The sequence below is a fragment of the Coturnix japonica genome, chromosome 1 (genome assembly GCF_054131305.1).
Source record: "Coturnix japonica strain WE chromosome 1, WE-NBRP24, whole genome shotgun sequence".
Lineage (NCBI taxonomy): Eukaryota > Metazoa > Chordata > Aves > Galliformes > Phasianidae > Coturnix > Coturnix japonica.
This window is the reverse complement of record NC_140663.1, coordinates 80,876,508-80,899,927: the sequence shown is the minus strand read 5'-3', so window position 1 is coordinate 80,899,927 and position 23,420 is coordinate 80,876,508. Positions and strand designations below refer to the sequence as shown.

The window sequence follows — 23,420 nt, the reverse complement described above, 5'->3', positions numbered from 1 at the left end:
AACATTCCTTAGAAAACAAGTAGGACACCCTGTTCCTATAGCACATTTCAGACAGGTTATTAAAACTGGAGTCTGCTAATCTTGTCTGGCACATAACATATTGCAAGGTGTAAGAGTACAGGTAGGAACAGTAATGATTAGGCACTGTACTCTGATGTCTACCTCTAGGACTTCAGGATCCAAACATAGTACTTACCAGCTACCAGTCAACTATCCAAAGAAAAGGGAACTGGTGTCACCCACACCCTTCCCTCCCCCTCCATTATTGAAACAAACAAGCTGAAAGTAACCATAAAGAAGAGTCCCATTGATCCCACACTGTGTTACTGGTATCCAACATTCACTTGGGCTATGGGAATCATTATCAATATTTCACCTTCCAACAGAAGGTTACCATAGAGCTTCATCACCTGTATAATGGCAACAGATGCTGGACAAATACATCTACCTGCCTTTAATAATAAAATAAAAAGGAAGAAATTCTTTAATGTGAGGGTGGTGAGACACTAGAACCATTCTGAATTAGAAAAAAAGGAACCAAGCCAAATCAATGCAAGTGACTCAATGCAATTCTCATTACCAGTCAACAGTACAGAAGACACAGTGGGATTATCTCACATGACAATTTTATTTTCAGGATTAAAAACCCCAATGATATAGATGCAGAATAAAGCAGAAACAAACAGATGTCAACACCAAGTTTATCTGCAGTTCAAATGAGGCATCCTGGTATCACAAAACTGAATTGCACAGAATCATAAAGCAGGAATGGCCAAAAGAAAGAAGAGAAATTGCACAAAATATGAATTGCAAGTCATTCTTCTTCACCTGGCTTCCCTTACCCCCCTCCCATCGAGGGTATAAACAAAAAAAAATTAAATTACAAAATACATTTGACATTGAGAAAAACTGAAGAGTCACATTTACTTTGATATAGAATGTACTTTTTTTTCCCCCTCTAAGAATTAAGAATACATTACAGCTGAATTCAAGAGATACAGTCAGTAAATTATCACAGGTCTACAAAGTGTAACAGCAGCAATGTATCACTGAACACCACAATATATAAATAATTATATTATAAATAATATAAAATACAATTTGATTCAGCGAACAACGAAACTGACAGCGCTATTCCAGGCAATACAATTAAGAGCTAATACTTGTTTACAAGATTAAAGACTTGTAGAAAAAGAAAATGCTTACATGTACATACTTATTCAGTGACACTGACATGCAGTGGGCCTGGTTTTAAAATGTAAAGTAGAGACTGGTTTAACAAACTAAGCCAAAGTGCTCATAAGATTATCATGTATCTACTTGCTACTAAGTAGAATGCTACATTCTTATCCACATTAGCCCAACATACACATTAGCATAAAGTCTATTCACTCTCCAGTACATGCTTGGGTTCTTCTACCAGCTCAAGTCAAGACAAATCTATTGCACATACACCTCCCAGCAACAGCAAGTGCAGCATTTCACTACTGCAAAACAGCTTTTCAAATCCCCTTAGTCCAACCACAGATTTCTTAAAAGCCAAGAGCAGTTACCTGTAAAATAACTAACAAATGGAGGCCAGTTCAAATACAGTGAACTCCTACCATAGTGCCTTCCGTCAGCAAATTGAATTGGGGCTCTTAGAAACATCAGCACCCAGTAGGTTTCCACTACTTTGTCAGGATACACTCTGGCTACCAGACAGTGGAAGAACTTTCATCATATACCTAGAAGATCATGAAATTGTCTCTTTCTTTGCTAAAAGGACTACATCTCGATACAGTATGAAATTTGAATACAGTTTTGAGTTAGTTCTGGTCTTCACACTGAACAATTCTCTTGCATTCAAAGTAGCCACCACAAACTCAGCCTACATTTCATCCCAAGAAGCGGTCCTTGAATTTTAAGGATGGGTAACAATATACTCGAGTCTACCTGAAAGTCTTAATGAAAGTGCATATGGACTCTACAAATATTTCATATTCAAGTAATCATCAAGTCTCTTGTGCTCTGTCAGCTGACTTTCATGTTTAATCTACTATAAGTCAGAATCACCATTCCCTGTATTTATTTGAAAACTCAAACAAGAACTACTAATTATACAACGAACTCTGTATATACAAACTCTGGCATCTGAGCTGGGTACACAAGGAAAATATTTCCAAGGCTTAACCTGATCAGAACAATAGATAAGTCCCTTGGCAGACTCCCTACCTACTTTGAAGTCCCTGCTCTAAAGACTCCATCATTACAGCACGAGTGCTTCCCAAACATCAACATAACACCTCAGTACCAACACAGTACAAAACAGGTGTCAGAAGCAGATGATCCCATTTTTCTCAGTTGCTCCTTTCTTCCCTAAAATGTCGATTTAGTAGAAATGCTAATTATGAAGAGGCTGCTGCTATCCTGCTCTGAACAACCCCAATCTGACATGCATCACTGACCGCCACACCACTAAAACATCTCTCATCACCACTTTCTCCAGCAGTGATTTTCACCATCATGGCAAAGCACTTGCAAGATATTCAGATAATGGGAATTTGCCTTTTGTTTTCAAATGAAAGAGCAACAAAAAAAAAGCAAACAAAAAACCCAACTCTCAGCTCACCAAACAAAAACAAACAAGAAAAGGAACTAAGCTACTGATGGTCTGAAAATCAAGTTAGTTACAATTCTTATCTTTGACTTACAAGCCTATGGTAAGCCACTACAATTCCTTTGATACTACATTGCCATAATACTCTTCTCTCTGCTGCTCACCACCAGGATGTGCACAGAGGTCTGTGAGCCCCAGGTGTGCCTGAGGGCTGTACATGGCAGCAATCAGTGCCAGGAGCATGGGCACACCACCAGTGTGCTCAGCATTCAGCATCTGAACACAAGGAAGAGAAGTGGCAGTCATGAAACAGCAAATAAAGTAAACAATCCATGATAACATACTGATAACACACCATATAAATAATTACTCAAGAACACACATTTCAAATATTTTGCCTCGAGCAACTGTTAGTACACGGGCTTTTTCTCTTCCAGCATCTACAAAATAGCCAAGTCTCTCCATTACCCACAGAAAGTTTTCAACTTAAACTGTTTAAAAGTGAATCCTATTGCTTTGAGAAGATGCAAGTAAAGCTATGATTATGCTCAACAGATGCAGGTCTGCATCAACCACACAGACCCCTTAACCTTCTCCTGCACTAATGCCAATCTTCATTTCCCTTAAGGTCACACAAGGCCTTGCTGCCTGCTTGTTGTTCCACACCTAACCCAGCTGCAGCCCACTCAGAGCAAGACTCAGTTGAGTTTCTCAGTATGAGCAGTGCCCACCACCAGCACTCACCAGACCTGCTCCCCTCTGCTGCCACAAACCTGACTAAGCACTGCCACACCTCACACGTGGGATGCAGATGCAGCCTACTGCCTTACTTCCCTCACCCTCATTTCTTGGCCAGGTCACCTCTTCCTTGTCATTTCTATACTGCTGGAAAAACAAGAGTCCACAGCTCAAAGGCCATGTTGGAGAGAAGCTGATTTTCACAGTGTGTGAGGGTATCTGGATATGCTGTGGGGCAAAGAGAAATAAGCCCACTAAATGAGCAGCTTTGTTATGGGATATGATGTGCAACAGGAAAAAGGCAGTTCTTGCTGCTCTGGACAGTTTGGAATTACCCTAAAAACCAGTTCTTAATATCAGTACTGTCCAGGAGACGTCCTGTAGCAGCACCTGTAAGTCAGCTTCCTACCAAGGAAGTCAGGTTCCTCACAGAGGTAGAGCACCAAGCACTGCTTTGAAACAACAGGAGCCTCTTCAGAGGTGCTACATTTACAGAAGAGTTTCTCCTCCTGCTTCAAAACTAATTCTAAAGCTATTTTCCATTTCTTATCCTTCTGCTAACAGTGCTCTTAACACCCTGCACCATTTCATCCCATTTCAAGGGATTAGAGTCAACAGCAAATAAGTAAAACAAAAAAACTCAAGTCAGTACTCAAAAAATACTTAACCAAAACCCTGAGTTGCAATCATCACATCTCTATTCAAATAAATAAAACAGAAAGACTAACAACACAGCCATTACTCTGTTACACACAATACAAATATTAGATAAGCCTGAATAAATCTCTTTTGAGGTAGATATATACAGTGCAAAACATATGAAGGGTCAAATGCAAAGATACTTATTTCACTTCTCCTCGTCTTCTAGCTCTGTAGAGAACACTGCAAACGTATTCTGTTTCTGCCACATCAGCACCTAATGCAAGTTTTCCTGCTCTAAGATGATCTATAGCTAGAAGACCGCTGAAACAGAATCTGTACATATAATACTATTACGGAGTTCTGGATTTGGCCATGCCAAAAGCACATTAATAGAACTCAACTGAAGATAAAACAGGTATTTTAAATAACTCTGCAAACAAAACAGCACCAATCAGGACAAGTCCGACAAGTCGTAAGAGCTTAACCAACAAGAAAACAGCAATAAAAATCTGCTGCTGGAGCTGTCAAACAAAACTTTAACTAGAAAGTTGAGCTTCGCTTCCCCAGGACTGCTTTATTTACTCGGCCCTAAAGAGCTCCAAAGGAGAAGAGAAAGACAGACAGAACCTCCCCAACCCCCAAAGAAAGAAGATTCAGCTTAATTCAGTTTAAAAGAAATGCAAAGAACTCAAACAAAAACCACACAACAAGTAGATAAGATAAATCAGATCACAGCCTGCTCAGAACTTGGCCAAGGTTCACGTGGAAGGCTTGCAAACCTTTATCTAAAGCCCTGAGTACAGAGTTGTAACCAACAAACAAAATGGTTTGGGATTTTTCTGTGCTGTCACATCACAGCAGCAAACAAAGAATAAGATAAATAATAAATCCAGAGACTCGGTTTTCTTTTGAATAAAACACCCATAAAGATGACTTATTCTCTTAAGAACAGATTAATACAAGTTAATAATCACTAATTAATTAATGAACCAACAGCTGGTTTAGGAAGAGAACCATTAAGTATCTGCTCACCAGTCAGTTGTGTTGTTTTTTAACCCAAGATAAACAGATCACAGGGCCGCTGTCAGCTCAATTACGTGCTCAGAAGTATCAATGTGATGTCTGTGGCTCAAGCACACAGTCACATTTGTTTTGCATCAACAAAAATGACTCTGACTAAACTCAGCACTGATGTCTGCTAGCCCTTGTGAGTCTTACTTTGTCACAAATGGGTAAAGGCTGAGGAAATTCCTTCCACATCACTGTGGGAGTTCTGACTGCAAGCATAGCATTTGTGTCCAGTTTTGGAATTCACTGTCATACTGTAAAACTCGGATCCAGTATCTCACTCAGTTTGGAGCAGTCCCTACCAGTACTGTTTTGAATACCATGCCCACTTAGCCTGTCTCCTTCCATAGGTCCTTCTATCTGAGTGAGAAACTTTCCCCACAGAACTTGATGGATAAAAAAAAAAAGTGACCAGCAAATCAAAGAAAGGTCGTTGTTCTTTGTTTTGTTTAATTGTCTTGCAACAAGAATTCAGAACTGAGAGTTACAATACTGACAATTTATGGACTGGAATATTCTCCAAGTTAATGTCAAAAACAAAGACACATTAAAACATGGCTGCAGTAAAGAACTAAAGTAAAATATTTACTTCAGTTTGGAGAACTAAAGGAAGAGAGTTTGGACACCAGAGGCAGTATATGCCATCTCTTCACATTTGGAGTCCAAAGAATACTTAAGATATTAAGAGCATAGCAACTGCTTCCCCCCAAACAGGGAGCATCGGTTGTTTTATTCTTCCCCTCCCCAGTTAAGTCAGAGGTAGTGTCTAAAATAGTGTGATGAACACAAGAGCAGCATCCAGCTGAGATCAGCTAGGCCTGATGTGGCCAAAAAAAAAAAGTCTCGGCTGCAATGGTAAAACTGCTACAAAGAGATCAGCACTGATCCTTGATTTGAATCCTTGAGCTGAAAAAAGCAGGATGCACAGAGACACGGTGAGTCTAGTCACCAAGGAGATATGTACAGTAACTGGGTACATCTGTTTCAGAGGCCAGCCTCTTGTTGGCAGGCAGACAACACTGTGTGCTGCAGCAGATGTGTGCATAACTTAGTCAAACATGTAGCCACAAAGACATACAGCAGCACTCAGCCAGTACTCTGTGTTCCACTTAGATCCACAGAGCCCTTGGAGAGAAGAACCTCCTGTATACAATTCAATTTTTAAACCACATTTCCTCTAGAAAACTTAGTTATAAATTAATTGATTACAGTAGGTTTCACTTAAAAGTTTAGCATAGTTGGAAGATCTTCACTGATAAGTACAAGTGGGACACAGCACTCAGGATTTACTTGAAGAGTCATCCTCTTCCAGAAGGAGGTCATTTAATGCAATAACTGTAGCAGCAAAATCAACCAGCTCCACAAAGTCAGATGTAATGATGTTAACACCCATAACACCCGGTTTCTGTGCTTTCACCCAATTCAAGATCATGGGCAGGTTCCTAGACAAAAGAGAAAGAAAGAAAATTAAGCACTTAAGATTCTCCTCCATAGGTACTCTGCTTACTTCAAAGACAGCATGCTGCTTGCAAATTACGTTCTCGTCTGTGATCAGGTCCCAGCTGCCACCCCAAAATGCTACCAGAGCAAAAAGAGAACTGCTTAACATAGCAAGCAGTTGTGAAATGTCAAACAAATGTTGGTCAGTCAGACCCAACTAACAGGTACACAAAATGAAATCTGTAAAAAAGAAATCTTCATCTAGAAGATTGTGCTTCGGGATGAAATGCTGCATTACAGTGGTTTTCATCCTGGCTCAGTTTTGAACAAGTACACATTGAACTAAAAGCTTCACATCTCAGTCTGTCACACAGCAAAGCTCTACCTGGCGTAAGATGACCCTAAGCCCATCTCTGCCCTTAGGGCAGGCAGGATAGAAGCAGTTGTGGGCAGCACACATAGCACTTCTACTACTAAACACCTTACAGCCACCCAGAGCAAGGGATGGAGGGAAACCCAAGCTGGATGCAGCCCTCGGCACTGTGAGGGCTCAGCAACCCACCATACACTGCTGTAACTAGAGAAACACAAGGTGTGCCAGGAGTTGTTTCAGCTCTCAGTGGGGAGAAGTTTCAGTCACTTCTTGGACAGACAGCAAGTCAAGAGTCTGGACAAGTTCTTTCGAACTTTCTCAGCTTACAGCACAGAGAAAAATGACTAAATGCATTAGAATTAATTAGGGCCACAGTGTGCATGTATTCAAGGCAAAGATAACAGACACAGATTGGCTAACAGGATAGGGAGGAAAAAACCCATAAAGATCTTCCACAGCTCTTGCTCCAGAAAAAGAAACTTGTCGAGAAAAAGAGGGAGAAGAGGAAGAATAAGTGCTGCTCGTACCAAGGGGAGACACAGACTTTAGTCAGCTGAGTGTGAACACTGTACATTTCTCCTCTAACAGGAGCTCCAGAATGCTTAAATATTCATGCTCAGGGCAGAATTTCCATATGAGAAAGCAGACATAACTGCAGAGACAGATTTGTGCATACAGATTAGATAGCATGTATAAACGCACAGGAGCGATCATGCTTTGGCCTCTATTTTCGGTTTCCACAATTCCAATGGGTACATGTTAATGATGGGATGGGGCAGAATGAAGCTGAACAGGGTTCCCAGGCTCAAAACCCAGGTCTGTACCTGAAACTACTTGAAACAGAACTACTTATTTCATTTTTTTAAATTACCTTTACTAGTTTGAAAACAGAAATACAGTGTCATCTTGCTAACTTTAACCCCAAGAAAAGAGTACATAAAGTATACACTACAGAGGTATAAGTTAGATCTGTGCATTCTGTTAAGTATCCCTACCAACTATACATATTTACATTTACGCAACTACAGGCAGTAGGCGCCAGTCCTAAAGCACCTGAGCACCATCTAGTGTTTGATGTTGATCACACACCAGGAAAGGCAAAGAGCAAGCCCAGAGAGGATGCCTGACTACATTCTCAAACATGTTCTGCATTTAACGATCTCTTAATGCCCCTAAACAAAAACTGACACCATTTACACTTCACCTGGAACTTCCACGTTTCTATAGGCAACTTCTGTGATTGCTGAACGACCATACTTGCTCTTTTTAGAAAGGCTTTTAAAGAAAGTTACATTCATTTCTGATTCAAAATTATATTCTTTATTATTATAAGATGACTAACGATTCTCCCAAGATGTAAGCACCAACCAGCTGCTATAGATGTGTGTGCACTCATCTCACTGCTTAACATTAAGAACAGTTATGGAGATCATCACAGCAGGAGTCACATAGCCAATTAAGGCAGTTATGCCTAACTACACAAGTTATTTAAGAATTTAATAACACTATAACTAGACAATCTCTTAGTGACATCAGACAGACAATAAACCAGGACTGGACTTCACCGGGACTGTTAGACTCTCAGTGAGTTTTGGCAAACAAGCCCATGTTTTGTGGGGAGCTCCAATTACCACAAAACACACATATACTTACACCCCACTACTTGTCTATTTTCGATAACCATTGATTTTTAACGACCATAAATATCTCAACCCAGCAACAGTAATGAAGTAGGACTACACGCTTCCTACAGTCAGCAAGTCTTACTTTTAGGCAAACATTACAGTTTTTTTGCTTACTCAGTGCCATTCCAACATGAAACACTAAGTAAAGAACTGAGAAATCAAGACAAGTCCTTACCTATGAACAAGTGTGTTTTTTAGACCACGGACCAGATGTCGGGCGATAGTTTTCACTCGAGGAGTGAGAATTGCTTGAGAAACATGAAAAGTTCCATAACGACTTCGTTCTTCAAGAGTGGTCTCCAGGAACTGTAAGAGTTTGTGCACGTTGGTCGTATTAGCCCATGGTGCTGGCATTTTATTCCCCGGCCATAGAAAGGGAAATTCTCGATACAAGGGGTAGTGGTAGAAAATAAGAACCTGACAGAAACAAGAAAAAGGAGAAGATATTTACTAACTATTCTGTTTAAAAACAGGACAGAGTACTGGCTTATGCATTACTCCTGGAACTAGCACAGCAGTGAGAAAGCAAAGAAACTACTTTTGAGTCATGACTGTCAAGAAACATACTAACAAAGGACAGACATCAATTTTGTTAGATGTGAGGACACGATTGCTTCAGGTTTTAAAGGTCATCAGTTTAAAAAGGAAAGAATGGCCAGGAGCACAATGAAATGTCAATTCTAAGCACTCTGCTTAAAAAAAATACAAAACATTTCAGAGCACTGTCAGAGAACATAATGAGTGAAGTGAAGGATTTTAGCCATCTTGACATCTCATATGTAACTTCTGTTTAATGGCTAAAGCACACTGGGCTACCCAGCATTTTAATAACATTCAGTGAGGTGAGCAAAATGCTGTTAAAGTCAGACTTACTTTCAGCATAACCTTCTCTAAATCAGAAATCAACATTTTATTATGCCTTGTAAGGCAGCTCTCTGTAAGAGGGTAGTACAAAGATGCATGACTGTTACTAACAAATCTTACAAATGATTCTTTTTTGGACCCTATCAGACTTGTAAGGTGAAGCACCAATAGTGCCAGTTCAGAGGAAATCTGCAATCTCATTTAACTTGCAGTTTAAGAATTACACACAGTCACTGAAATCCTGTTCCCTCAGTCTGCTGGCAAGAGGCATTTAGTCCTGCCACTCTAGATACAGATGGTTGTAAAGAAGCTACAAGTTCCATAGCTTCTCTTAGTCACAGCGGACCATAAATACATTAAATACACCAAAATTATGACACTTTATCATATCCTCAGTAGAAGACACGTAACATGCACTCTCAGAAGAGAAGAAAATTGTTAAGGAACACAAGACTCTGAGAATACTGTCACCTAATTATTTCATGAGTCCTCAGCAAGCTTATATAGCCAACAGCAGTGTCCCTGGCCAATACCTCAGAGTAAATCCTACCCAACTTATCTATTTAAATCTAAACCTTTTGAGCATGAAAAAAAAAATAAATATGGAACATCCTTTCTCCACCTGATGCTTCTTCTCCCACATGTACTGTAACGTCACATATTCTACACACTCAACGCAACAAAGTTTGGATCCAAATGCTGAGCGAATCCTGTTGATCAAGAAGAAGTGATGGCTGTCGTCCATGGCATAGAAGTGATTGAAATCCAAGAAGATGACTTCTTTGGGGTGTTGCTCAAGAAAGGTGTTAATCTCCATTAGTCCATCCCATACTTTGATGCCAAACAATCCATGTATGAAGTAAATCTCCTGTCCTATTTCCCCAGGCTTGGAAGATACCCGGAGATCAAAATAGCGGATCCCACCTTCCAATTGCTCTTTGAAAGTCAGATTTTGAGTTACTGACCATTTCTTCATTATCTTTTTAACCAAAGAAATTCTGGCCAAGCGTTTGATTGCAGTGGCTTGGTCTGGTCCCACAGGAGATTTCTCATCAACCCAGTAGCTGAAAGAATCATGCGATCCTAGAAAATAAAGGTCAGAATAGTTAGTTTTTGAAGAACTTGGACTCTCTTCAGCGCACACACACACTTGTAAAGTAACAAGGGCCATACATGCATGCAGGGCCAGAAAAGAGTTGTAATCAGCTCTCTTTCAGACAATCTTTTTATACTTTATTTTCCCTTTTTCCTTCAACTGTACAGAAACAAAGACATAAGACTTTTCCTCCCAGGGAGTGGTCAGGCACTGGAAGGGCCTGCCCAGGGAGGTGGTGGAGTCGCTGTCCCTGGTGGCAGTGTTCAAGGGGTGACTGGATAAGGAGCTACAAGATACGGTTTAGTGGCTTGTGGTACAAATGGTAACGGGAAGATGGTTGGGCTAGATGATCTTGTAGGTCCTTTCTTACAATCATAGAGTCACAAGGTTGGAAAGCACTGTTCTCAGAGTCTGAACTGGGTTATTGTATGAATATCAAAGCACTGCAAAAATTGCAATCACAAGGCAAATACCTGTGGGAAAGGAAGTCTTCGATCCTAACTCCTTTCTCCATCTACAAGCTGTCAGGCTACCTCCAAAGCTTTCCTAGAGCCTGATGGATCACTGGTTTAAGATGGGACTTCAATTTCACTGAACAAAAATCACAGATTTAATTTTCATTCTACTTGGTAAACTCAATTAACCACTACCTATTTCAAAGTTTCGGGAACAGATATCTTCATTCATGTGATAGAGGGATGTTAACATGCCTGTGCTTCGCTTGAATGCCCAAATGCATTTAGCCCCAAATGGTAAATAAATGATCGGTAGTTTGGAGAGTGGTTGAAGACTGGCTGAACTCAGAGGTGAAACAATTAAGTTCAAGGTAACACCCGTTAAGCCTGAGATTTTCTTTCAATCAAGTTGGAGACTCATATTAAACTGGTGTTAGACACTGCTCAACAAGCTCATCTATTTCTCTTCATTCTAGTAGTGACTTCCAGTAGCCTCAGATACAACCAATACAGAATTCATCAGAAGGAAGACCCACAATCAAAACTATCAGCACACGCTCCTTGAATGTAACATGCACCTTGGCAAAGAAACTGCAGCTGCAATAAGAATTTTTTGCTTACTAGAGAAAAACTCCGTAATTCAATACACAATTAAAAAAACCTCAGAAGTAATAAACCCTTACAAAATAAGAGCTTGCAACACAAAAGAAATATCCCTAATTGAGTTAAGTCAGTGAAGAGCTATCATTAACAAGTGAAATCTTTTACCTTGGTACTGGGACAAAGCTAAGGACTGGTAGATCAGCATCTGCCCCAGACTGAGAATTTCTGGGTATTTCCAACTATTTACACCAGTCATTATTTACACCTGCATTCTGGCCAATAAGCTGCAGTTTCCTCTGTGAAACTCCATCTAGAAAACATTACAGAAGCTCTAGACACTTCTGCTTTCCTGTTCATCTTCAGGACAGCAGCTTTTCTATATAGATAAACCCCACCTGCACCCTGCAAGACCAGGGCTGCAGTCACAGCACGCCTCACTGCCTGCATCTGCTTCTTCCATTCCTGCAAGGCCCAGTTTCACCTTCTCCTCACTCCTATGGCTTTATTTTTCCAAATTCTTCTTTTCCATTTTGCTCTGCAACTTTTTAAAGTAATCCTAATGGGAGTTTTAGATTAAGACAAAGGCTGAGTCCAGAGCCTCCCCTTTATCCAAGCCTTTTGTTTACAAGTGCTCACCTGAAGGCTGAGGCATTTCTTGCCATGCAAGGTCAGAGATGTAAATAAGATTATGATCTCAACTGGATTACTTTGTCAGGGATTTTTAAACTCAGCTGGAAGGAAAGACCAAGCAGCAGTTCACAACAAGCTTAAATGTACTCTTCTCTGCATGAACTTCAACTAGTTTGAGAGTTCTGAAAAGCAACTGTGAAGTTTTGTTTCCAGGGTCTATAAAAGAACACGTAATTCCTGATAAACTCCTTGTCTATACTTTCTGGTCTTTACAAAAGCATGCCTCTTATGTGGCTTTCCCTTCAGTCGTGAAGAAAAAACAAGTGACAAGTAACAAAAAGCTGTTTTTAAAATGCTGTCACAATAAACCACATCAAGAAGCAGCTGTCAAGTTCAGGAGTGCTTTTTCCACCCCCAAATATGTAAACCAGAACAAATACTGCATTACTAATACATGATCAATCATCTAATGAAGACACTCCAAAAGGTGCCCTACAAAGCCTTGCTCATAAAGGAAGCTGCACTGAAGTTTCACACACCTTCCTATTAAGCACAATGAGCCTTTCAGTCCTCCACAGTATTTGCAAAGCAGACTTTATTTGCAAGGGGATTGTCTTCTGCTTCTTAGTAAGTCACTCAGTAATTTTTTTTACTCTTTTTTTAAACTCATTTCAATTTCTTCCTTTCAGTCTCTGTTAGGACAAAGTCATAAGAAATATTTTCTTTTAATTATAACCGAGACCGTGCAAAGAACTCTGTCTAGAGATGTGACTTGCTGCAATGGCCCCTCACACAGTGACACTGATACATGACTTAGAAACAAACAGAATAACAACTTCATCTGGCATCAAATATATTGCTGACAACTTTTAAGGACTTGCCTACACAAATCCAAGCCAAGAAACAGTCTGTTTTCTTAAGTCTGATAATGTATTTCACAGTTACAAAAGCTTCCTTCCACTGCAGATGGCCATATTGAGGCACATGGAGAGGTACAAAAAGCAAATTCCCCCTTGCAGTACTGCAAAACAAATTCTATTTAGAGCTGTAGAAAACAACAAGAAAAGCTAAATGCAGAGTGCAGCTTTTTCAACACATACTTTAAGAACTGGACTCCTCCACAGGGCAGCTATTTAAGGAACTCGAACTGTGTGACATGCTTCTAGCTAGAGAAGATGCTTCAAAATCCTGCACTGCATTAACCGAAGAATCTCAGAAGAGAGACTTCTCATTTACAATGAAGTCAACACAAACATACATAGAATCAAGTACAGTCTGCACTAGAGCATCTGAAAAACAAGCTCTGTTTCAGCAGAGAACTATCTCCCTTACAGCGCAGGGTAGCATCACCTGTACTGAGGACAGTAGGACACAGCAGGAGTGCAGCCATATTTCTCAGTGCCACTTACAGAGGGTCTGCCACCAACTGTGAGAAGTATCCAGGCCACATCTGAATGCTTTTACTTCAATAAGGAAAAAAAAAGAGAACCAAAAACCTCAAGCAACATTAGTGGGACGCTGGGATGAGAGCTAAGAGATAGGTGAGGATTCACATCATCCATCAAGCCCTTCTCTGATTTAAGATCACTGTATTATGTTCCCAGCTCAGACACTGACTTTTAACATAGCTTAGCTGTGATGTTAAACTACCTGCTAAGCTGATTGCATCGTGATGTCAAATTAAGCCCTTGCTCTCCTCTCTACACCTGAGCCCCATGGAAGACCCAGCCATTCTGCAGCCATGGCATGAGCCAGGTTGGTTCCTGATTGAGCATAATCTTAGACTGAGAAGTCAGTAGGGAAAGCAGAGCCAGGAAGCTTGTCCACAGTTGTCCTTTAGGGGAAGAAAGGCTTGATCTCTTACTTCAAATTACCTCAAGGGCGTATCCTTGCACTTGCTGTATACTGACATGACTCGAGGAATCACTGCATATGACAATGGATTAACATTCAGATTGAGGAAGCTGCAGTGACACAGTACCAATGCTGTGCTCACACCTTCCAGAAACCAAAGCTTAAGTAACAGAAACAAGCTTAAGAAAGTGTCTGTAAAACTACTGGCAGCTCTTAACAACAGATTAAAGAGATGATGGCTGCCCTGCTTTAGTATCATTTCCTTCATCTCACAAAGATGGGAAGATTCAAGTATTAAGAGGCACCTCAAACACCAAATTACTAAAATGACGGATAGCCCTCTTAATTTTATCCTAGCAAACGCAACTAGAGATTAACTTTCATTCATATCTTTAAACCCCGTTTCATTCTCATTACATTAATTTCCCAAGTTAATTGTATGTTAAATAGTTCGCTATGCAATTCAATTTGTATGTTAAGTAGTTTGTATTTCAGTGTTTAGGATTGCTTTTTTTTGCTGAAGTGCTTGTGCTAATTGTTAGAAAGCAGCCTTTTATCAGCATATCTGCAGCAAAGTCTTAACTTCCCAGTATCTGTATTTGTCATGCTAGTTGGTCACAGATAGCCTAATTAACCCACTGTGTAGCACAATGACATTAATCAACATAACGTTATTAAGCCTTGATTTCAACAATTACTGGTTGTATCTCTTTGCATGATCTTCTCTTATCACTATGTCTCCATGTACAGATCATAGAATCATAGAATTACCCAGCTTGGAAAAGATCTTGAAGATCATGAAGTCCAACCGCAGCCTAACCAGCTAAACCAGAACCCTAACTCTAAAAACCCCACACTAAATAATATTCCTGAGCACCACATCCAAACGGCTCTTAAACACAACCAGGGATGGCGATTCGACCATCTCCCTGGGCAGCCTATTCCAGTACCTAACTACCCTTTCTGTAAAGAAGTTCTTCCTAATATCCAACCTAAACTTTCCCTGGCGCAACTTGAGGCCATTTCCCCTGGTCCTGTCACTTGTCACTAGTGAGAAGAGACCTGCCCCACTCTCACTGTAAGAACCTTTCAGGTACTGGAAGAGGGCGATAAGGTCTCCCCTCAGCCTCCTTTTCCCCAGACTAAACAGCCCCAGCTCCCTCAGCCTCTCCTCATAGGGCTGATTCTCCAATCCCTTCACGAGCCTCGCTGCCCTTCTGTGGACCTGCTCCAGTACCTCCATATCTTTCCTGTGCTGAGGTGCCCAAAACTGAACACAGTACTCGAGGTGAGGCCTCACCAATGCCAAGTACAGGGATGTACAGATGTATTGCAGGGAAAGGAATTGGCATCACCTTACAAACCCATGGCTTGCGAATACACCTTTGAGGGATGTTCAAAGTATGAACGTAGCACACAAAACACAGATCTTCCATGAAAGATCACACTAAGTGCGAGCTGTTTATCACTTGAAAACACTTTTTTTCCCCAATACAAGCATTCTTACAGTTGAGTCAGTAGTTCCCCTGGTTGCAAGACTGGGCACTAGACAAATGCAGTGAGTAAAGACACCGGCAAAAAGCTGGCTAGCCAAGAAACAATAATGAAAGCAAAAACACAGGAGAGCACATCTTCATTGAGTTTAGCTGAATCAGAGTAATTTGTTTTGGTGTCCACATTAAATAATATTAACACGATGGAAAAAATGCTAGAAAACCCCTCGTGTAATGTTAAAGATTCCTAAGAGGCAAGGTCAACATTCTTGTACCAATCCAATAAAGACATTAAAGGGTCATTTAAGAATCGCCCTAGCTGTAGTTGATGCCAAGACTTCTTAGAGCAAGCTTTGCTCACTACACAAAGTACATTCCCTATACATTACAAAGCACCACAGATGACAGAGTAGCAAACATAACATAGCCAAGACACTTAGGACAGCAACCAAGTTCTAAAAGCACAGGATGCAAACGCTAGCAAATTAAAGCCCACGAGTGATCTTCTAAACCAAATGTCCCACATGTGCCAGAACTGAGGGAAAACGGGATAAACATGTGCCTCGTGGAGCCTAGAAGTCCTCAGGATTTAGGTCATTAACAATCCAGATTTTCTAATCAAAAGATTAACTTCTTAAAAGCTCTTCACTGATGAAAAACAAATTGAATAGCTCATTTTCACTTGCCAAGCCAAAGGACAAGAGGCAGGAATAACAAGCATGCTATTGGAAGATATTAACCTAAAGCTGTTTAGATAAACACATTAATATTTCAATACAATTCTAAAAGAATTCTTTAGGTATTATCAACACAGATTCATTAGAGAGGAGAGAGCCCAGTAGAGATCAAATCCTCTTAGGAAAACTTCCCCTCCCTGTCAGAGGATTACTGTGATTTCCCCCCAGCCCTTTTGGGGTGGTAGGCAGGCTTAGGGAATAACAAATAATGCAAGAGAGAAAAGTCTGTGTGAAACTGTCTCAAACTTAATATCATATTAGTCTGCTTTTCCTTCAAGCAGGAAGAAATCCATTTGGATTAGATTATCCATTTGGATGGAGTTCTCTCCATTAATTTTTGTGCAATTCAACCATGACTTTGCATTTACTTTATTATTTCCCTGTAGAGGGAAAGCAGAAAGTGACAGTGCCTGTTCAACATTTCAAAGCCCGAATGGATGCTCTTGCTCTGAAAAGAAAAAAAATCAATTTAGGTTTCCATATTCCTTTTCTGTGACTAGTCAGAAACGTGCAGATCAAGAGCTCTCATTCTCCTTGTGAATTATTCACATTTTCATTATGCAGCCCTTTCAAAATCTTCTCAGGACAGCAAGAAAGACTTGCACATAGTACTGAAGGGGAGAAACAAATATTAATATTGAAGGAGAAACTGTTTTTCTCTGTTAGGAGTGAAACTTCCCTCAAATGACAGTTACAATTAGCTGCTCGCTATATGAGATAGAAGACTGAGGTAATAAAGTCACTTGTTATTTCTGAACAGGTTAATCCTGACAAGCATGCATTTACAAATCATGCCCAACACCGTATTTATGCAGATATGTTCCGCTAATGGCTATGCCCTCATTGACTGGTAGAAGCCAATTAAACTGGAAAGGAAAATAAAGCTTGGTGAATCAATCTTTAAGCTTACATTTTCTTCTCTTTGAGCTTAAACTCAACAGATGGCCATTTTAGCTGATTCAACATCTTTATTTAGGACTCCAAAGGAGTACTTCTTGGGGGGGGAGGGGGGGGGAATGCAGACCCAAAAGTCACTGCTTTTCCTCACAGGAGGCACATCCACATGACACACCAACCCCAGAACATAGCAACAAGATGACTGTTGCATTAGCAAGTTCAACCACTTGCCTCAGGGTCAAGACATCAAAGATGAAAAAACATCACATCTTAGGAGAAGCTAATGGTCAGCTTTCATATGCACAGGGCTGCTGCTTCATCTTCTGTAAACACCTGAGTTTCAGCTTGGCCTACTAAACACAGAGTGCCCACAGGACTTTCGCTAACCACTCAGGACAGCATAAGTGGCTGGAACCCAAGGCTGAATTGATGTCAGCATCCATGTGAGACCCCACCAGCTCAGGCACTCCCCACATCTGCCTAAAGGTCTGTTTTCAAGGGTTGATCATGAGGCTCCTCTATCAGGGTTTTGGGGCAGTCTTACCAGGAGGTAGAAACAGGGACACATAGTAACAAAAGTTTCAGCCACAGTCATACCAACATTCCCATGAACAAACCGTGAAAAAGGGTTACAAAAGCAGTTTAAGAAATTGCATGTGGTAGGGAGAGTTAAGTAGCTTCACCTGAGCAGTAACTTGGAGTAGCAAATAAACCTCACCTGCTTCAGGAGGCCAAGGACACACCTCTCCCCAGGTATCAGTGAAAACAGGAAAAGACACCTCAACAACTAATTCAGCTTTCCAATACGGTCCTGTTTTAACCACATTTGAGTCAAGGTTATTTCCTATGTTAACAAAATGCTTCTGAACACTTGAAATTCAGCTCTAGCTACCTACAACCCAGCATCCTACAGCCAATTCACTACCAGTCACTCAACCTGGCGCAGACAGGAACTGAGCCACATCTTAATTACTCTGCATTGCTTCAAGATGACACCCTGGCTATGCTATCACATACACCCACAGGAAGTGCTAATATCCCAGCTGGGATCCCAGAGCAATGACAAAAAGGCTCTGTGCCCTGTCAGAAGCAATTACTACAGAGCTGCCCTATTTCTCTCCTGAGAGGCAGACTGCTCACAAACCCAATCCAGCAGCACACCCTGCCAAGCATTACCGACAGCTCTGTATATACTCATATCTGAATAATTTAAACTTTTAGTGTTTTGAATCAGTCTCAAACACATGACGTTAATCCAACAACACAGCTTTCCTGTCATTGCTGAAAAAGAAACGAGCAGGTATGGGCCAAAATTTGTCCTTTATTTATTCTAAGAGGATGTGACATAGAAGGAATGGAGGAACTAAAGCAGGAGACAAGCATTTGGCTGGCTTAGCTGGATTTAAAAGTAGCACCTACAATTATTCTTGATGCTCCTGCAATAAAGGGCTTTCCTACCTTCCCATGTACCAGTAAACCCCTAACTATTTGATCGTAAGTTTCCTCTATGAGGCGAAGAACAACCAGGTTAAGAGGGGAAAAAACCTCTCAGCTAACCATCCTAAATGGGGAACCAATCCAGAGACATAATGTGATGAAAAACTGCAAGTATGCCTACCTCATGTGTCACAGCTCTTGATTATTCAAAGATTGAATAAGCCACTCACGATTAAGTAAATGAATTATTAGCAAAAAGCCAAGGGAAAACACATTTGTCACTTTTTCGCTCATCACTCATATTCAGAATGTCTCCAAAGATGGGGCTTCCACCGTATCCCTAGGCAACCTGTCCCAGTGCTTCACCACCCTTACTGTAAAGAACTTTTTCCATACCAGCAATCTGAATCTCCCCTTTTTTCATTTGAAAGCATTTTCCCCTTGTCCTACCACAACAGACCATGCTAAAAAGTTCATCTCCTTTCTTAAACCTATCCCCTTTACCTCCCCCATCCCTCCAGCTGATACCCAAATGTATAGGGCAAGAGATGGGTAAGGAAAATATCAAGAGTCAGAGTTATGCAGTTCCATAAAGCTGCCTTAAGCAAAATAGCTTGAGATTAAACTAAATGTTATACATACACAACACTATGCATTACCACGCTCAGGGTCACATTCACAATCCATGTTCAAGGGCTCATTTTAAACTCGCATTCAAAGAGGATTAGTCCAGAGCATAATAATTAGGAAAAAACTCAAGAGTTTCACATCATGTCATAACTTGTTAATCTTTTTTGACTAAAATTAACTATATGCAAACGATCTGATGACGTTTCAGTTATGTGGCATCTTTCAATTTCTCACTGCAAGACTTCTTCCCTCATCACACCATATATTAAAAACTCACTTATTTTCCTTAGATGGCACTGAGTATTAGAATGTAGTCCCCAGTGTTTCCAGAAAAGCCCAAATATTAGAACTGGTTGTACCCAAGCTTTTGAAGATGACACCATTCCCATTCTTTTTTGGTGTATATTAGCAATTAACCTTCAACCTCCTATAATATATATACCCATATTATCTTTAAATTGCCGCAAGTCCCAAACCAATCATTTCAGGGTTTTGAATACTGGCTTTATTTAGAGTTAAAACAAGTTCTAGGGCTTCAACTGCTCCAGTGGCACTAATAACATTGTATCCCTTGTCCTGCATACAACAAGAAATTGGGAGAAGGAGGAAAAAACAACAAACCAGTTGATTCCATCATTCCAGTGGTGAAAGCAAACACCACAAGAGACGGACAAAAGCAAGCTACACCTGTCATATATGCATACAGCTATTACACACAGATTAAAGTGTTTCTCATTTGAGCTGACGGCCACCTTTCAGATTTCTTGAAGGTACCACAGGCTGTAATTAATGTTCAGCATCCATACACAGATGTCCTGACAGCAAACTGTTTTGTACAACCCTTTCCTTGCATACTGCTAGTAACATCACCCCAGATCCCATAGAAGTTGCTTTGTCAACCAAAAATTCACTTCAGCAGAAGAATTGCTGGACTATAACTAAAAATAAGAAAATATAATTCTAAAGCATCTACCCATTACACTTTCTTTTCTATTCTCCTCACTCTATTCACCAGTGCTGGGACCAGAGGTATTTAACATCTTTGTAGGTGACATGGACAGTGTGATCAAGTGCACCCTCAGCAAGTTTGCAGATGACACCAAACTGAGTGGTGTATTTGACAACCTAGAGGGAAGGGATGCAATCCAGAGGGACCTGAACAGGCTTGTGAGCTGGGCCCATGCCAGCCTCATGACATTCAACATGGCCAAGTGCAATGTCCTGCACCTGCGTCAAGGCAATCCCAGACAGAGATACAGGCTGGGCAGAGGATGGCTTGAGAGCAGCCCTGAGGGGAAGAAGTGCTGCTTCGCTTCACAGGAGGCTCGAATCCCGGGGGTTGGACTCGATGATCTCTAAGGTCCCTTCCAACCTGCAAGAGACTGTGATACTGTGAATTTCAGAGTGCTGGTTGATGAAAGACTCAACAGGAGCTGTCAGTGTTTGCTTGCAGCCCAGAAGGCCAACTGTGTCCTAGGTTGCATCAACAGAAGCGTGACCACCAGGTCAAGGGAGGAGATTCTGTCCCTCTACTCTACTCATGTGAGACTCCACTGGGAATATTGTGTCCAGGTCTGGGGTCAACAACACAAAGAAGGACATACTATAGTTAGAATGAGTCCAGATGAAGGCCACGAAGATGATCAGAGGGCTGGAGCACCTGTCCTGTGAGGACAGGCTGAGAGAGCTGGACCTCTTCACTCTGGAGAAGGCTCTGAGGAGACCTTCTAGTGGCGTTCCAGCACCTGAAGGGGAGCTACAGGAAAGCTGGGGAGGGACTTCCAATAAGGGCATTTAGTGACAGGTTGGGGGGAAGCAGTTTTAAACTAGGGAATGCAGTTCTAAACTGGAAAAGTGAAGATTTAGACTAGATATTGGAAATTCTTTACCATGAGGGTGGTGAGACACTGAAACAGGTTGCCCAGTGAAGTTGTGGATGCTTTCCCCCCCCCCCCCCCCCCCCAGGACTTTCAAGAGCAGACTTGTGCCATGGTCTATTAAAACTGCATTTTGAATTGTTCCAATCTTCTAGTCCAGGAAATACATCAGTGGGTGTTGCAGGACTCCACAGGAAGTGTACTTCCCCTTCTCTACATACTTTAAATGCCATTTGGACATCTCTGCTAGAGCAAAGTCCCTTTGTTTGTAGGGAAGCATCTCAGCACACCTTGTACATGACGTGTACCTAAAGGCTTTTGACAAGTTAATGCACTATGGTGAAAATCAAGCTACTATCAGTCAGCCTACCACTAGCAACCAGAGGCCTGTATCAGAACCATCTGCTTATAGTAGTTACCCTAAGATCTTCCCTCCTGGGATTTAAGAGCAATACTAAATATTTCTTTTTGTCATTTAGATTCAAATTTAGCTGTGCTCATAAATAAATTCAGAGGCATCTGTTGTCTTACTCATTTGTCAGTTTATCTGTCTAAATGATGCTCGACAATTTCTTAATCTTGGAGTCATGAAGAGCAACCAGAAGTTAGTTGTTATTAAACTCATGTGACAAAGAGGGAAGACCTTTCAAGTGGTGTCTTTAGCAGTCTTTCTCCTATTCCTGCAATAGATGGAGTTCATATAAACATTTACTCACAAGTCCTCAGACTCCAAACCAAGCTTGAACAGCATTTTTAAGAATTCTGTCTTCCAAAATTTAAGCTTAAATGAGAGTCCCAGTTGGAATAAAAAGTTTCCTGGCATGCTATTCCTAGTTAGCTTCTGAGGAGCAAAAGCAACAAGTCATAGCTCAGGGATTAACTGAAGGAAGGGCTATTTAGAGCTATTAATACATTTAATCTTAAGACCAGACATTCCATTTCAAATTGGAATTGCTTTGCAGAGAAACAAGGCTTTAACTACCTGAAGGGAGGTTGTACTGAGCTGGAGGTCAGACTCTTCTCTCATGTAATGAGTGATAAGACTAGAGGGAACGGCCTCAAGCTGCACCAGGGGAGATGCAGGGTGGACGTCAGGAAATACTTCTCCAAGAGTGGTCAGGGGCTGGTATGGGCTGCCCAGGGAGGTGGTGGAGACACCAACCCTGGAGGTGCTAAAGGAATGTTTAGATGTTGCACTGAAGGACGTGGTTTAGAGAGAACTATAGGTGATAGACAGATGGTTGGACTGGATGACCTTGTAGGTCTTTTCCACACTTGGTGATTCAATGATTCTCAAGACAGGCCCTCTGCATGCCTCCTATATGTCAAGTTAAAAAGTACAACCCCAAACACAAAAATCCTAACAGAAGAACACACAGCACAACACCAGAAAGATTTGGTCCAAAATACCTGAAATCCCAGCTATTAACTAATTGGGAACAACAGCTTGCTTTGAACTGAGAAATATTCAAGACACCAATCACCTTGCCTGACAAGACATGCAATGGCGGAAAAATAAAACACAGAATCATAGAATTACCCAGGTTGAAAAAGACCTTGAAGATCATGGAGTCCAACCACAGCCTAACCATAGTACCCTAACTCTAAAAACCCTCTGCTAAATCATATCACTGAGCACCACATCCATACGGCACTTAAACACATTCAGGGATGGTGATTCAACCACCTCCCTGGGGAGCCTATTCCAGCACTTAACTACCCTTTCTGTGTTCTACTGCTATACAAGGCTGAATAGCTCAAAGTCAAACGCAAGAAGACAACCCAACAGGCCAGAAAGCCAACACGTGCAGGAAAAGCCTGACCACTCCATGGCTCCAGCCGCCAGCGATGGAAGGTCAGCCCCACTGCCTGCTTAGGCTGCCCGTGGCCCAAGCCTTCATTTCAGGTCACACCTCAACTGCCCCACACGACCTCGGGAGCACCCCACGGGCCCCTTAGGCATCGAAAACACCAGCCAGCCTCCCGCATCCTTCCCCACCCCGTCTCACCTGGGATGGCCAGGTTGGAAAGCGGGTAGCTACGCAGCGCCGCCGGCAAGGAGCCCATCCAGTCCGCGTTGCCGTCCGCCATGGCTCCCGCCGCCCAGCGCCGCCGCCGCCTCCGGCCGCCCTCCTTACCGCCCGCCGGGCTCATCCCCGTCCTGCACACGCCGCCGCCACCTCGCAGCCTGACAGCGCCGTCCGGCAGCCCCCAGCCCGGCCGGGCCGCAACGGAAAGGGGCGGCCGGGGACAGGGCGCACGCCCGTGTCCCGCCGCCTTATGTAACAGGTGCGGCCCGGCC

The 23,420-nt window shown here is 41.7% G+C and overlaps 1 protein-coding gene across 1 annotated transcript; it reads right to left on the bottom strand.

The window, feature by feature from the left end:
• Window positions 1-609: 609 nt before the first annotated feature.
• PLCXD2 (phosphatidylinositol specific phospholipase C X domain containing 2) lies at window positions 610-23,420 on the bottom strand. Its single transcript, XM_015878203.3, has 4 exons — window positions 23,128-23,420; window positions 10,032-10,492; window positions 8,721-8,962; window positions 610-6,489 (listed from the first exon to the last, which is right to left on the bottom strand). Exons 1-4 carry the CDS (start codon window positions 23,270-23,272, stop codon window positions 6,327-6,329), a joined length of 1,011 nt encoding a protein of 336 aa, XP_015733689.2. The 5' UTR covers window positions 23,273-23,420; the 3' UTR covers window positions 610-6,326.

Bases quoted from the DNA above. Each gene is read 5' to 3' on its own strand.
- PLCXD2 (XM_015878203.3), bottom strand. From the start codon at position 23,272: ATGAGCCCGGCGGGCGGTAAGGAGGGCGGCCGGAGGCGGCGGCGGCGC. The intron at 8,963-10,031 runs GTGGAGAAAGGA...TGTTTCTGTCAG, and splicing joins TGTGGGAGAAGAAGCATCAG to GTTCTTATTTTCTACCACTA. The intron at 6,490-8,720 runs GTAAGGACTTGT...TCTTTTGTCTAG, and splicing joins AAAAACACACTTGTTCATAG to GAACCTGCCCATGATCTTGA.